General features: G+C 47.4%; 1 protein-coding gene across 1 annotated transcript in view; it reads right to left on the bottom strand.

Annotated features, from left to right (window-relative positions):
• Window positions 1-360: 360 nt before the first annotated feature.
• SMAD3 (SMAD family member 3) overlaps window positions 361-16,435 on the bottom strand; it is a 65,444-nt gene continuing 49,369 nt past the window's right edge. The window contains exons 5-9 of the mRNA XM_083586846.1: window positions 14,709-14,759; window positions 13,500-13,712; window positions 12,409-12,546; window positions 9,909-10,053; window positions 361-7,273 (exon numbers count right to left, since the gene is read on the bottom strand). Of these exons, the coding sequence (XP_083442972.1) occupies window positions 7,150-7,273; window positions 9,909-10,053; window positions 12,409-12,546; window positions 13,500-13,712; window positions 14,709-14,759 (671 nt within the window). The 3' untranslated portion in view covers window positions 361-7,149. The remainder of the gene's footprint in view (window positions 7,274-9,908; window positions 10,054-12,408; window positions 12,547-13,499; window positions 13,713-14,708; window positions 14,760-16,435) is intronic.

Below are 16,435 nucleotides of genomic sequence, written 5' to 3'. Positions count from 1 at the left end.
CAGGACCTCCCACCCCCCAGGATCACAATCCCCATGGCAGGGGAAGGTGGCAAAGGCTGCCATTAAGTTTTTATAAAACAGAAGGGATGGTTCTGTCTGACCAACCTCTCATTTGAATTACCCGCAGAATCATGCACCCAGAGTGTTCATTATGCATGAAGGATTATAAAGCAAACTGCAGTTCACTATCAGCTCACTGCAGATAGCTTTCGTCAAAGGTGCTGCCCCCATAACTGATGTAGGTGTTATTTTAATGCAAGTACCCTTTTAAGAAGCGATCATTATAGATTTAACAACCAGCACACACACACCCTGGGGAAAAAAGAACTGTACAAGTTTCATATAAGAAATAAGAGGACATGGATATTACAGGCTTTTAATAAAAATAAGCTTAATAAGCTAAAGACCCATAGATGACAAGCAAAGGTTCATTAATACATAATCCTCAGGTATAAAATAGAGAAAAAGCAAATACTGGATGCAGACCAGATTGCAAGAGAAACACTTTTTTCAAGGAACTGATTGCTGAGCTACCTCCATCTAAAGACAGAAGATGCTTGAAGAACACGGCAGTTTCCTGAAATGAGCAGCTACTGATTGCAGGGGAACAGAGGTGGAAAGGCAAACCATACTATTTACTCCATATATGTTTCACTGATGATAATAGTAATTTTTAAAAAAACCAAACAATTTCAGGCTCTGGATACTTGAAAGCATTACAAGTAACAGCTCATCCATCTGAAGCTGTTAACCACTAACAAAGCAGGAGAATTTACCAATGTGGGGCCCTCCAGAGGATCTGAGACTACAACTCCCATCAGCCCCAGCCAGCATAGCCATAGAGTGATGGGGTTGATGGGAGTTGTGGTGCAAAGCATCTGGAGGGCACCAGGGTGGCATAGTGACCCAACCACTGTCCATTTCAATAGTTCTCAATTCTAGCACATTGAAAACGTAGGGTACCTAATACCACTCAGTGTCTTGTACCAAAAATTATATGCCACTTATCAAACACAACATAATAGGGCTGGTGGGCGGAAGGGGGGGGTTTTACTGTGGGCATGATCCAGCCAAACATTAAGTACGTTCCCCACTAATATAATTGGAAGAGATTAGTCATTCACTTAACTCTCCCACTGCTATCAGTGGGCTGTAAAAGTGCTTAATTTTGGGCTGGATAGGGGTCTTTTTTACTTTCCAAATCCAGCTCCATCAGGTGGTTGTGTTTTAAGTACAACCCCCTCCCCCCACACAAATGAAATTCTCAACTCATCAACCCCAAAATGTCCTTTTCGGACAAATTTAAATACCTGGTCCAATCTTGACTACTGAAAGAAGTTACATAAATATGGAAGTCTATAAAGCTATATTAACAATTTTAACCCTGTGGCTCAAACTGGACTACTCTACAAAAGAGAAGGGTGGGAAGGGCTAATAATGTCTCAGTCTACCCTAGAAAAGTTATAAGTTAGGATATTACCACTGGTATGTTCCCTACCACACAGGACTGCTAAAGCCCCAGGAGCGAGAGAGTGTTTTGCAGTTATCATCCCTTTTGCACCTCCAGTCCCACCAAAACCTGCCATTAGGTGTAGGTAGGTAAGATTCAAGAGTTGCTTCAGAGCGGGATTCCCCCCCAAAAAACTTTTCATACCGCTCAGCTTAAACCAGCCTCTTCCAGGCCATTCCTCCATCTTCTAACACACTGCCTTTTGTTGAGTTGCCCTGCTAGCCGCAGACCCATTTTCCAGTCCCTCCTACAAGTGATTGCTGCCAGTTAAAATTTGATCACACAGGCCTTAAAACTGTACAGCAGCTTCCCTGGACCTGGTAGCCTCCTCTCTGCTGGCTGGGGCAGATGAAAGTTGGTAGACCAAAAGCAGCTGGAGGGCAACGCGGGGGAGAGAGTCTTCTCTACAGTAAGCTAGATGCAAAATAATACACATTGCAACTTGATTCAATACGTTAATTAAAATGAAAAACAGTTTCATCAGTCACTCACACACACACACACAAATACACACACATCAGTCAAGGCCACCTGGGTGTGCCGGCCAGCAGCCATGTTAAAGAAACACGTGTAAGAGTCAAAGACCCAGCTAGTGACTCGATAACCAGTTAACAAGATACCAAAAACTCCTTGCACAGAGGCTGAGGAGTACAGCTAAAAAAAGAGCAGATTCCAGTATGGGTACACGTATAAATCTAATAGCATACACTAGTGCTACATATCAAAATCCTGTACAAGTTAAAAATATTTTTCTTAAAAGCCACATAATCACAGTCACCCTTTTGGCATTGGGGGAGGGGGGCAGAGCTTCGTTGGAGCCAGGGCCCAGCCCCAGGAACCAAGGTGAAATGCCAGGAGTGTGTGACATCACTGTAAACAGGAGGGTGCCTCTGAGCATGCGCGGAGTTTTATTTGACGGAGCCTCTCTCTTTGAAAATTAAGCATGGCACATGGAAGTTACAGGCTACATTAAGCAAGGCCCAAGTGCTTTATGATTCCCTCTTAATTAGTGTCAATAAAGAAGCATATTTAAGACAAATGGGGACAGAGAGTAAAGACTAGTAGAAGGAAGTTCTCCAGAGCAGCCTCCCATGTGGCCACAGCCCTGCTCCCAGCACATGGTATCTCCCTTCATTGCAGTGGATGAGGTGGACCTGCGGACACTGCAAGACAGGGAAAAGGGGGTGGGGAGCAACTAAAAACAAAAGTTTATAATGTGGGCAGTACTGAACAATAACCTTCTTGCACTTCATCTGACCATCTGGACCAAACTACCACTTAAGTTGGGCAAAGCTCTTCTACAAAGTAACATATACCCAGCTTTAGGGCTTGTGGGCTAGTTTAGTATAAAAATAAACATCTGTGCCACTCAAAACCAAATCAGTACTGTGTGACATAATTAAGACGCTAGTGATGTGCGGCTCCAGCCAGAACAAGGAGATTGCAAGGCTGGTGGCTTTTTACACAGAATCATAGAACTGGAAGGGACCCCAAGGGTCATCTAGTCCAACCCCCTGCAATGCAGGAATCACAGCTACAGAATCCCTGACAGATGCCCATCCAACCTGTTTAAAAACCTCCGAGGAAGGAGATGTCCTTGCCAACACCCTCTTGCTCTTGGAGTGACAAGCCTGGGATCTGAGGAGCTCTGCAACAGAGCATCTAAGGTGACATTTTAGCCTGCAGAAGAGGATTTGCAAAACATGCATAGATCAGTGTCGTCTGTAGAATAAGGAAGCCCTGGCATGCAGGGAGGGCAGGGAAACAGGACTCTTCTTGCTATGGTGCTGCCTGCCAGTCTCTCCAAAATAACCACAGCTGAAACAGGATTTCTTCCTCCTTCCAGCCATTTCTGGTTCCTTCCTTGGTCCCATTGTGCACAAGCCCTTTTCACCTGCAGTGAGGCACAATGAGAGGAGGGAGGAAAGGAGGGGGAGAAGGTCCACAAGGGGAGTGTGGTGAGGGAAGCTATAGCTGAGTCCCCCATTTTGCAGCTCCTCTTCCTAACTGCTATCTGGCAAGGCACGAGGGGCCTCTGGAACAAGGTACTAAGGATGCAGTTCGGAGGAAGTTAAGTGCACTTGAGTACATTTGCCTGGATTCCACCTTATATCTAGAAACAAAACAAAACAAACCTCACTTTATTAAAAAGCTAAACAGACTAACTCGGGAGGTGTGCATATCTATTATGAAAACAACAGTTTATAGTGCAGAAGTTTATAGCGTAGCATGTAATCGTGTAAAACGCTTTGGACGAAGGGACCCAGTTCAGTGGCAGGGCATCTGCTGCCATGCAGAAGGCCCCAGATGCAACCTGGCATCCCCCCAGGTAGGGCTGAGAGGCATCCCTGCCAGAAACCCTGGCAAGCTGCTGCCAGCCAGTGCAGACAGTACTGAGCTAATTGTCTGACTTGGTATAAGGCAGTTTCCTATGTTGAGAAACTCAATGGAGGGGGGGAATGCTGTAATTTTGAATTCTACCATTTGGATATGAGGCAGATTAACCACATCTGTCAGAAACCATTCCATCCCACATTGGTTTCAGTTGCTTGTCTTGCATTCTGATGACACTTGATAAATAAGAAAGGGGGTCTCCCTCCATCAGACACTGAAACTTGGAGGGACATGTGAAGAGGAGCATCTCCAATACGGGAAACAGCACAAATCTCTCTCATGCACAATCATTTGCTGGGCGTTATGGACTGGAAAGCCTTCCTTGGTAGTGAGTGTGTTCATGTGGCACGTTTCACATGAGGAAAGAGGCACAGGTCGGCTTATCAAACGTGCTTGGGGTATATGCAATTTGTCTACAGAGAAGAGAGACCTAAGAAGGAAACCGAGTGTGTATGGATCCTCGAAAAGCTGATGAGATGAATGTGTGTATGCTAGAAGGTGGATTTCTGAATTTTGAGGTTTCCTCTACCTTGCTAATCGTTTGTGAATTAAAATGGGAGTCTGTATACAAAAGCGACAACAAACATTCCCCCAATGGTAGAATATGTACAAACGACAAATCCACAAAGACCACACCATCCAGTTATAAATGGGGGAGGGTCCCAAGCTCCATGGTCGAGCATCTCTGTAGTTCAATCTCCATCATCTTCAGAAAGGGCTGGGAGATAACTTTGCTTGAAACGCTGGAGAGCTAAGCAGTGTAGACAACACAGAGCAAGATGGACCTATGACCTCACTCAGCATTAAGGCAGCTTCCTATGTCCCTATGTTAGCAGGTACCAGATCCTACAGGTATTTAAGCACACCAATATATGGGACACAGACTACGAAGTACAGTGGTACCTCTGGTTATGAACTTAATTCGTTCCGGGGGTCCATTCTTAACCCGAAACCATTCTTAACATGAGGTGCACTTTCGCTAATGGGGCCTCCTGCTGCTCCCGCACTGCCGGCACGTGACTTCCGCTCTCTTCCTGGGGGAAAGTTCGCAACTAGGGGCATCTACTTCTGGGTTAGCGGAGCTCGTTACCCAAAGCACTCATAAGGAGGACAGTACGTAGCCCAAGGTTCCACTGTAGTCCCACTGAACTTAGTGGAACTACTTTGTTTTCTGTGTGTCACATATATCTGTGTCTACTGGGCAAATAACAGTAGATGAAAAGAAAGGAATTTCCCTGATCCAGGAAGTTGCCCATCCATTCTGTAATGCCTTGTTGAGCAAAAACACCTTGAGCAAGCGCAACACCAGTAATCAGGCTGCACCTGGCAATTATATTTCAGTAACAAACACAGCTGGGCTAAAAATAATGCTCCTCATGGTCCCGATTTCTGTTACTGCCAAGACTGGTCTGTCCATTTTGACAAAGGGCCGCTTATCTGGTTCTTGTATATTCCCATTAACAGCAATGGAGCTTTGTGATAGTTTGGCTCCTCCTAGATTTGACAAATACCCGACCAAATTCAATATGTGAAACAGAAACGGCATCTTCAAACCAGCATTTACAGATATTTGCAAATCCACTATGCTGCAAATGCAGAAAATCTATTTAGCGCATTTTAAGCAGCTCCTTGAGTCATCTTACAGTGGCCACAAGGTGTCTCAAATAGGGTTCTCAGGAGGAAGGTAGCCTTTAGTCATTAAAAATATATTCACTACCTTCATCGGAGTAACAGCTCAATGACAGCTGCTTTAAGTGCTGGGCTGGGCCTCTTGCAAACCATCCTAGAACTGGGAGATTTAACCGCCTGCACATTCCCCTGTACCTGCAACAGGTCTTGGCTGGGCACTGGTAATCTCACATTTCTTGATCAGTTCACATTGATTACCACACACTGCTTTTGCCCTCGTCCAAAATGCTGACCAGAACATAGAGCACTGAACAGACACACACCTGCCATTCTACAGGGCAGGAAGAATGCATGATCTATTTACAGCTCCTTAACCACTCTAAGAAGCAAAAACGGTCAGTCAAGCAGCCTTGGTCAGATGCACATTTCTTACCAATTGCAGATGCTACCTGTCCTTCGTAGAGGAGCCTATCAATTTATAGAGGACCAGGGCTACCAATGGGCAGTGCCACAGCCTTGGCTGAATCTCCCCTGGGCCATTTATTATTAGCACCTCTTTTCCCTTCTCAAATGAGCCTTTGACTGCCAGCCCGTTAAAATGAGACTGCTGAGCTCCCTTTCCTGAGACTCCCCTAATGGAACTTTCAGAGCCTTTAAAACAAGTTAGTTAAGGCAGCACATTGTGAGGACAACCCAAGAGTTAAATAGGTTAATGGGAAATCAGAGGAAAATCAACAAGCGACAGAGAAGGAACACTGAAATATACACTGAAGAGGAATGTGGTGATGTTGTGCATAATACCACCTCTGAGATCATTGCAACTACAGTATAAATCAGGCCTTCCACACTGCAAGAAGTGAAATATCTGTAGGCTTGGGGCAATGCTGCTTCATGGAATTGCTACTCTCTCCTTACCCTTTCCTCACCATTCCTTCAAATGGTCTAACAGGGATGGGCCTGGCAGGCAGAAATGCAGGATGCAGGCACAGAAGCAAAAGCTTTTTTTTTTTTTTTTAAGGAATGTAAAAGCAGTCCCTCTGCCACCCATTTCCCAAGCTGGATGTCCTCTAGTGAAGCGGCCAGGCTGGCGGTGGGATGGCAGAGGATAGAGACAGACAGAAGAGGCCCTTCTCCTTGCTCTCCCCCGTTCTGAGAACTGCTGACAAGGGCATCTGTGGACATCCAACGTGAGCTGCAGAACCTCTGCAAGGGAAGTTGCAAGTCTTGCTCCACTTCACTGGAACTCACACTTGGCAGCGTGTGTCAAAACATCTTCTACCATAGTCCAAAATTTCTCTACGACTGAAGTGCCAACTGTCTGGGCAAGGTCCACGAGGCACTGCAACGGCAAAACCTCTGTTCGTTCAAGCAGCGCCAGAGCAAAATCTTTCACTGAGAGGAAGGAGCCATCACTACGTGGCATCGGGCCTCAAGAGACTGTCAGCCACAACGTCACTAGCGAACCCTAAATGCTCGTTTTCAACGCGATCCGTAAGTTTTCTTTTTAAAAAACAAAGAGAGGTAAATTCTCAGGTGAGGGACTGACTTAGGTTGCCCTTTGCCAGGAGTTAAAACAGATTCCGCTTGCAAGTCTAGGCTTCTGCTTCCAGGCTCCTTTAAGACACGCTGGAACAGCGGATGCTGGGGGAGCCCATCTGGGTCAGGACTTTGTCTAGCCACTGTAAGGGGCCGTTCAGATGAAGCTCGATCCAGCAGGGAGTGCTTGTGACCGTCTGCCGCCTAGAAATGAGGAGAAGGAAGAATGAGAATCAGGGCTATGTGCTCTCCACACTAAAAATCGCAAGAGAAGGTATCAAAGTTCTGTGCCAGGAATTCTGCAACCAGCACAGATTGTGTCAGTTCCATAGCTGAATATTTTAAAGCGTGCACCCCCTTGTTTGGCTTCTACTAATCAATGGGGGGAGGGGAGGCAGCCCTGCACAGCCCCCAGAACTTGTGTGGCCTTTCAACAGCTGGGCAGCCCCCCTTTCTGCAATCTAAGGGAGGGAGACAGAAACAGGAGGTTTATTTGAGACATGGGGGGCAGGAGGGCAGGCAATGTTTCACTGGGTGGGTCTTCAACTGTGCAGACTTGACAAAGAGCTACACGAAGGTTTTAGCTGCCCCTCTGCCCACACACATGTAAGCCCCACACATGTAAGCCACACACATGTAAGCCACACACATGTAAGCCCACACACATGTAAGCCTTGAGGACTAGTAGCTTATACTTAAAAACAAAATAAAAAGGAAAGGGGTTTCTCGGGATGCCAATTTGTGTGCCAGAGTCCAAAGACTGAACCCTGTAGAGCTGTAAACCCTCCCCGGAAGCTTTGCAGGTGTTAAGAAGCACCTCCCCTGTCTCTGCAAGCACAACCCAAAACCTATTTTGGCTACCCTGTAATTGTCAAAGAGAATCACCACACCCATTCCCAAGCCACTGACTTAGAGAGGGGGTGGGGACAGAATGGGAAGCTCATTCTGTGCAGCTACATGGCTCCCTAAAGTGCATCTTTTGTACAAATCAAAAGCCTGAAGAGCAAAAACAGCAAAGGCGAATGATTTGGGAAGCGGGGGTAGCTTTGCGCTGGGACAGAGACCCAACTAGACGCAGCAACCCTGGCGATGCCAAAGTTAACTCACTGGAGGACAGCGGCCATATCGCACCAAGAGCAAAAGGCACTCTGGACTGGAGCACCATCCCCGAATGAGATCCAGTCCCTCCCCACTCAATGCAACCCACTCATCTGGATCTCATTAAGAGCCCTGGCCCTCGGCCAAGACGAAACACAGTCGGCAAGGAGGGAGGGAGGGAGGGAGCAAGCTGGTTTCAAAACAAAATAGACTCCAGACATCTGGAGAAGTTGAAGGGGGTAACCCGAGAGGCCTCGGCTCTGGGCTTCATCTCCAGTCACTTGCTAGGAGGAGGAGGAGGAGGAGGCCTGCAAAGGAGACTTTGATGGGGAGCCCTCTCTCGAAGAAGACCAAGGAACAGGGACCCAGAATGCCCTTTAAGAATCTTCCTGGCTTTCATCCTGTCTGCACAGCACCTTCAAACAAGCAAGAATTAGGCTGTGTTCAATTTCCCCCCTCTCTTTTTTTCCAGAGTTACTAGCAAGGGGGTGCACAAGCAGTAGCCATTAGCCACGATGGCCAAGCTCTGCCTCCATGGTCAGAGGCAGTAGTGCTTCTGAGTCTTCGCTGCTGGAAACCGCAGGAGGGGAGAGGGCTCTTGTGCTCAGATCCACAGGCACCTGGTTGGCCACTTTGAGATCAGGATGCTGGACCAGATGGGCCACTGGTCTGATCCAGCAAGGCTCTTAGGTTCTTAACTGAAAACACTCTCGCCTCTCACATGGTGCAAAATGGTTGCTTACTTAGAAATAATTCCTAGAATTGTGGAGTTGGAAGGGACCCTGAGCATCATGTAGTCCAATCCCCTGCAATGCAGGAATATGCAGTTGTCCCCTATGCATAGCTGTCAACTTTTCCCTTTTCTTGCGAGGAATCCTATTCGGAATAAGGGAATTTCCCTTAAAAAAAGGAAAACATTGACAGCTATGCCCCTATGGGGATCAAACCTGCAACCTTAGGGTTATCAGCACCACACTCTTATTAACATCTCCAATCTCAGAATAGATTCCTTCCATCTCCTAGTCCCCTAGACTCCAACTCTAAACGTGCAGAGCAGGGGTGATCGATGCAATGCCCTCCGGAAGTCACTGGACTCCAGTTCCCATCAGCCTCAGCAAGCATGGCCAGTGGTCAGGGAGGATGGGAGTTGTAGTCTAACACCACCTGGAGGGTCACAAGTTAGCTACCTACCCGCCCCGCCCCCAATACAATGGATTAAAAAGAAGAGAGAGAAGACAGTCCCCGCGCGAGACGGATTGAGCAGCTAAAGCAGAAGGGGCCCTGACACTCCATCACCACCAGGGCCCCAACCTGGAGAATTCAGCCATCCTTGCCTTATCCACAATGGAGAAGCTTGAAGGATTTCCTGCACTGATGCCGCCTCCCTCCCACAGCTCTCCTTTCTCAAGGGCATGTAAGCTGAGTCAGCCCCCACCAAAAAGTGAGTTTTGGACAGTTCCCCCCTCTTTTCTAGCCACCCCAGCACCCCATACGGAGCTGCCTTGTTTTGACAGCACAACAGGACTTCGGGGCCTGCCTGTCTTAATGGATCTTGCGTTATCTTGCTGCTGGTTTTGCTTGCTAGTCTGTTTTGCTTTTTAGAGCCCCCCCCATTTTTAGATTTGACTTTTGTTTTGTACAGTTGCCAGTCTCCTGCAAGCTGCCTTGTGTACTTTTGCAGAAAGGCAGGGTATGGATTCATTAACAACAACAATAACAACAACAGCAACGAGGACCTGACCTGTATTCGGCCCCCCAGCCCTTGACAAAGCTCATTCGGATCGTGCACATTCTCGTCAGCTGGTAGACGGCTTCAAAGCCCTGGTTCACAGACTGGGCCAGAAGGGCAGCAAATTCCTGGTTGTTAAAAATCTTCAAGTTACAACCTGTTGAAGACAAGATCAGGGCAAATGTCAATGTGAAATGCGGAGACACATGGAAAGATTTTATTTTATTTTATTTGCTGAATGAGAGGTGACAACACACTCCTCCACAAGCCAGAACTTTGTAAGAAAGGCAGCAAGGGCAGCGAACACAATGGCAGGCACCATCCTGCAGACACCTGCCTCAAACCCCTTGCAAGGTCAGGAAGATGAGCCCCTTGATCCGAAGAGGAGTCGGGGTAGGGAGGGGATAACCCTGAAAATGCCAGCCATAACCTTGTAATATTTACTAATAATGCAACGTGCTCATCCTCTTCCCTGCTTCCACCCCCCAACCCCCCCCCCAACCCTGCCATTCTAACAGGAGAGGAAGAGTGTTTGAAGATTCAGGGCAGATAAAAGAAAGGACTTCTTCACACAGCACATAGTTAAATTATGGAACTTGCTCCCACCGGAGGAAGTGAAAGCCACCCACTTTGATGGCTTTAAAAGGGGATCTGGCAAATTGCTGGATGATAATGGCTACCAGCCACAAAGGCTATGCTCCATAGTCAAGAGGCAGCAATGCTTCTGAATACCACCTGCTGGAAACCCCAGGAGGGAAGGAGAGAGCTCTCATGCTCAGGTCCTCTTGTGGGTTTCCTTTGGGGACATGTGGTTGGCTACTGCGAGAAGAGGATGCTGGACCAGATGGGCCAATGGCCTGATCCAGCCAGCTCTTTTTTTTTTTTGCATTCTAAGCCTGAAGTCTGCCCAGCCCAGCAGTAAATGATGCTGCAGACGAAGACCCAAGTCCCTCCCCATGGAGGTTAACCTTCACCCACACCCATTGCTAAGTGGAGACTGGGGGTGCCTGGGAGAAGATGCTCTTAGCATCATAGCGGAAGCACCTGCACTCAGTTCTGGTAGCAAGCTGCACAGTCAGTGCTTAATGCACACAAACAAACACAAAACACCGTTCACTCCCTTCGTCACCCACTCAACGTTCAGAGGAGCTCCTTCCTCCAAAGTCGAAGTTTTTGATGCACGGGCCCAGCTGCAAGCTAAAACTCCCTCTCTTTAAAAAAAGTTTCACAGCTGCTTTGGAGCGCAGGGAGGCAGGAAAATAAAAAACTTTTCCCGTCGGCTGTCAAACACATGACAGCGTCGCCGCGCTTCGCTCAGTGCCCCAACCAGCTGAACTCCCAAGTCTTGGCAGGCGCAGAGTTGCTGATCTAGGCACAAGCTCAGACCAACGCCTACAGATACACACACAAGCACAGCCTTCTGATAGGGAGGTCAGAAGGCAAATGAAGGGGAAGCTGCAATCCCTAGGATATATCCTGTCAAGTTCTTTCTACAAATCCGACGGTACAGGAGCTTCCCCAAGCTGGTGCAGTTTGGGACTGCAGCTCCCAGTGATCAAAACACCTGGAAGGCACAAACTTAAGGAAAGCTGTTCTGAAGGACCTTGCCACAAAAGCCCAGTTAAGGAGCAAAATAAGTTTGGTTTGAGGACCTGTGTTCAAGTCCTTTCCCTTGCCATGGACCCAAATGGAAGATTTGCAGAATTAATATCTTTGCATTGCCGCAAAAAGGAAGACTTCTTCCCCAGAAGCGGAGTGGGTGACATGGTGGGCTCTGGTGCTGGAGAAGACTTCCCCATCAATGCTGTTTGGACAGCTGCCATTGACCCATCTATGGGGGACCTGGAGAACTTGGCTGCGCTTGAAAACTGGTGAAACTTGGTCAATGAAAATTGTTCTGGAGAAATGGATAGCGCTTCCAAGAAATGAGAGTTCTTGGGGCATTGGGTGCTGCACCCCAAATGATGTAGTTTGGGTAGCATGGACACAGCTCTGCTCAGAAAGCTGGCAAGGGTTACAGGTAAGGGTTGGCAATTGTCTCCCATCCACCAAAAAGACCACATCTATTCCTCCCTTGCAAGGGATGCGGGTGGCGCTGTGGATGCGGGTGGCCACAGAGTCTAGGACTTGCCGATCAGAAGGTCGGCGGTTTGAATCCCCACGACGGGGTGAGCTCCCGTTGCTCGGTCCCTGCTCCTGCCAACCTAGCAGTTCAAAAGCATGTCAAAGTGCAAGTAGATAAATAGGTACCACTCTGGCAGGAAGGTAAATGGCATTTCCGTGCGCTGCTCTGGTTCGCCAGAGCTCCCTCGGCCAATAAAGCGAGATGAGCGCCGCAACCCCAGAGTCGGCCACGACTGGACCTAATGGTCAGGGGTCCCTTTACCTTTACCTTATTCCTCCCTTGCAGAGTTTCAAAAGTCATGGCAGCTGGTGGATGGGGCCTTCATAGGGACAAAAGACATAGTGGCAGGCATGCAGCAACAAAGAAGGAAAGCCACTCGTGAGTTACCTGGTGGGATCTTGCACACAGTGGCCGGATGCCACCCATAGCGTTGGTTGCAGTTAGGAGACTGGACAAAAATGGCACTGTCGCTAAGGCACTCAGCGAATACCTCTCCTCCGATGTAATATAGCCTCACTCCTCTCCCTAGGAAAACACAGGGCAGCAAAGTCAGGGCAAAAGCAGTCAAAAGGCAAGGAAGGAAACATTCGGAAGCAATGGCTCTCTCTCTCTCTCTCTCTCTCAAATGGCTTGGAAGCTATCCTGGGGGCACCTGCCCCGCCACTGCAGACAGACAAAATGCTGGGCTGGATGAGACACTTAGTGCATTACCCAGCATGGAAATCAGGTGTTTAAATTTTATCCCTGCCTTCCCCACCCCCAATAAGTCACATGGTTGCTCATAATTTATCCTCATGGCCAGCCTCCAAGGTAGCCCAGGGTGGGTGGCCCAGCCAAATAATAATAATAGTAATAGTAATAGTAATAGTAATAGTAATAGTAATAATAGTAATAGTAATAATAATAATAATAATAATAATAATAATAATAATTTATTCATACCCCGCCCTTCCTGGTTTAAAAACCGGGCTCAGGGCGGCTAACAGCAAATATAAAACATTGATTAAAATGCGACTTAAAAACAGCATAAAATACAACATAACATGCAGCATCAATATCAATAAAATTCTGAAATTCAGGGGTGATGGGGGGGGAACCCAGTCAGTAGACATCAAATGATCACCAGGGCTAACTGGCCAAGTTGTTCCTACTAGGGCCAGCAAAGAGACCAGGGAAGAATTTAAATGTGGGGTCCCAGAAAGGGTTTCTTCATAGAAGAGGAAAGGGAAAAGGGAATAGAGGATCAGGCTAATTCAAATTGAAGGCCAGGCAGAATAGCTCTGTCTTACAGGCCCTGCGGAAGGAGATCAAGTCCTGCAGAGCCCTTGTCTTGTGGGACAGAGCATTCCACCAGGTCGGAGCTATCACTGAAAATGCCCTGGCCCTGGTGGAGGATAGCCTGGTTTCCTGTGGTCCAAACTCTCCACCAAATTCCACCACCAAACTCTCCTCGGATGCAACAAGGCAAGAGACGCTACCGATGTGTCGCCTGGTGAGCTCCACCGCTGCGTTGCGGTTGACGTTCGACAGCAACCCGAGGCAGAAGCGCTCGGAGTTTGAAGGGTCGGTGAAGCCGTCCACCGTCATGGAGGGCTGCGACGCATGGAAAGTTTCCCCGACACGCTGGTTGAGCTCGTAGTAGGAGATGGAACACCAGAAGGCAGGTTCACAGTAAGTGACTGGCTGGAGATCTGCAAGAAAGGAGAGGAGTGAAAATTTGAGAGGAGCAAAAATTAATGCTTTGTTGGTTTTAAAAACTACACAACACAAAGTAATCAACAGAAAGAAAAGAAAAAAAGTAAACAAACATTCCATAATTAGTGCTTGTTGTAGGTAACAATTTGTAGTTGGTTTCCACATGACCTCCGATCCCCTCATTGTGGTTCCCAAGCTCCATTATTTAACTACACACTAAGCTTTGTCTCTTCTAGGTTATTTCAATTACATTGATTTTATCAAATTATCTTATTACATGCAGAAAGTCAATCCAAGCCTGCCAATGGATTTTTGTTTTTGCAATTTTCTTTTAAATAAACTCTGTACATGTCCCACTCTTTATTAAATTTTTGATCAGTAACTTCTTGAAACTTTGCCGATAATCTGGCCAGTTCTATATACTCTCACATTTTGTTTTGCCAATTTAGTTTGGATGGGGTAGCATCTCCTTTCCAACCCTTTGCGATTAAAATTCTAGCTGCTACTGTAGCATACATGAAAATTCTCCTAAATTTCTTCGAGATTTCATTGCTCATTAGCCTGCCTAGCAGGGAGGCTTCAGGCTTCTTGGGGAATGAACATGTAAACATTTTTTTTTAAGTTTGTTTCTTGATTATCTCCCAAAATTCTCTAATTCTTTTGCTGTTCCACCACACGTGGACCATTGTGCCTTCTGCCTCCCTGCATTTCCAGCAGGTGTTTGGCCTAGATCTAAACATTCTGGCCAGTTTAACAGGTGTTAAATACCACCTGTAGAGCATTTTCATGCAATTCTCTGTTAAGTCATAGCATGCACTCAGCACCTTCTTTCAAATCCAGCCTTAAACTAATTATTAAAACAAACCACCACTTGCCTTTGCAAGACATTTCCCTGTTAGGTGCCCCACCCACCAGCTTCATATCACTGCCTAGGCCATCCCCAAAACACCTTTATGTGAATTTCAAAAAAGCCCAAACGGCACAGTCCTTACCCAGATTGTTGTGTGCAGGGGACATTGGATTTGGAGATAAATTTGGAGAACCTGGGCGGGGAGAGAAAGAAGATGCAATTATGGTAAGCTACTATCTGCCCAAGAAGAAACATGGAATCCTAGTACTGTAGAGTTGCAAGGAACCTAAAGAGTCATCTAGTCCAACCCCCCTGCAATGCAGGAATTAAGTTGATACCGCTACTATAGTGCTTTTAAAATAGTGATGACATTCATATCCACAACAATCGCTTGAGGAAGTTCTTGGGCAAGTCGAAAGAACAATTCGTGAGGCACTTCTAACTGGAGTTATCTGGGGCCCCACTGCTGCCCCTTCAGCGGGTGGGTGGGTGACACTGCTGGCACAGGGAGAGCAGGGCACCGTCCTGCAGCTGAAGGTGGTGCCCACCAGCAGATTATAGGGCAGCCAGCGGGGACTGTACTTGCTCCTTCTGCTGCCTAAAGCCTAGTTCAGTGATGGCCACACTTGGCCCTCCAGCTGTTTGGGGACTACAAATCCCATCATCCCTAGTTAACAGGACCAGTGGTCAGGGATGATGGGAATTGTAGTCCCAAAACAGCTGGAGGGCCAAGTTTGACCATCACTGGCCTAGTGGGTTTCTCATGCCCAAAGAGAAAGCAAGAAGGACTTCTTCTTTCTGTCTGAAATAAGAGAGTGAGATGGGGCATTTGCACCCTGCTCTTCTGCCAAAAAAGGCTCCTCGGGTGGCTTACATACAGCAATCAAAACAAGAGACAGTCGCTATCTGGACAGGCTTGCAATTCAATTTTTTTTTTTAAATGACAAACAAGGAAAAAAGGACAGAGGGACAAATAAAACATCAGACTCGGGCACCAGTTCTTAAACTGTTCTTACAATGACCAGCTGGCACAGCTCAGGGGCAGGAGGTGCCTGAAGGAGCTGGTCTTTGGGCAAAGCTGATGGACTGAACTCTGCTTCCCATCTCTCCCCATGACTGAATGGCTGATCCCAGGTGACAGCTGAGTTGCACTCCAAGACATCTGGAGCCCACCAGGTTGGAAAAGGCTGCACTAGAGGCTCAAGCCTTCACCATACGGCATGGACCAAGACACCTGCTGCATGTCAGTTCCATGAGCACATGCCACTGATGCCTGAGCCATTCTTCCCTTTACCTTTGTATTTTGCATGGAAAACATCTGTTTTCAAATAAAGTTTTAGGAATCAAAGACATGGATAAAAAAACTGTATGTTTTCCCACGCGGGCAGGGCACTCCAAGGGTACATTCAAAGCCAAAGCCAATTCAAATAATTATGGCCCTGAAGGTATGCCCCGTATAGCGTTTCAGACAGATGCCGACCACACAGCCAATAATTGCACACACCAATGGTGTTGGACAAAAGAGGGTTAAGCGTGAGGCCTACCAGCAATCCCACGCCGGCCTCCTCCCACCTGTGTGCTTATGGCAAAAGACGATAAATGTGTCACTCATTCCCCTTTTAGAAACCCACAAACATTCTTCAGCCCCAGCTATGGCGAGGGAGATGGCAAACGATACGTGGCAGGGGTGTTGGCGTGGACTGTCCCATTCTCTCTTCCCAACTCGCCAGTTCTCCCTTGACCAGCCCTTGTGTTTCCCCAACTTTTCCCTTCCTCTTCAGCTGTAAATGGAAAGAAGTGTGGAGCCAGGGTGGTGTAATGATCAGAGTGTTGGACTAGCATCTGGGAGACCAGGGTTCAAATCCCCAC

Source organism: Podarcis filfolensis (assembly GCF_964270895.1).
Source record: "Podarcis filfolensis genome assembly, chromosome: 14".
Classification (NCBI taxonomy): Eukaryota; Metazoa; Chordata; class Lepidosauria; order Squamata; family Lacertidae; genus Podarcis; species Podarcis filfolensis.
The sequence above is the reverse complement of the archived record's forward strand: the minus strand, read 5'-3'. Positions and strand labels throughout refer to the sequence as shown.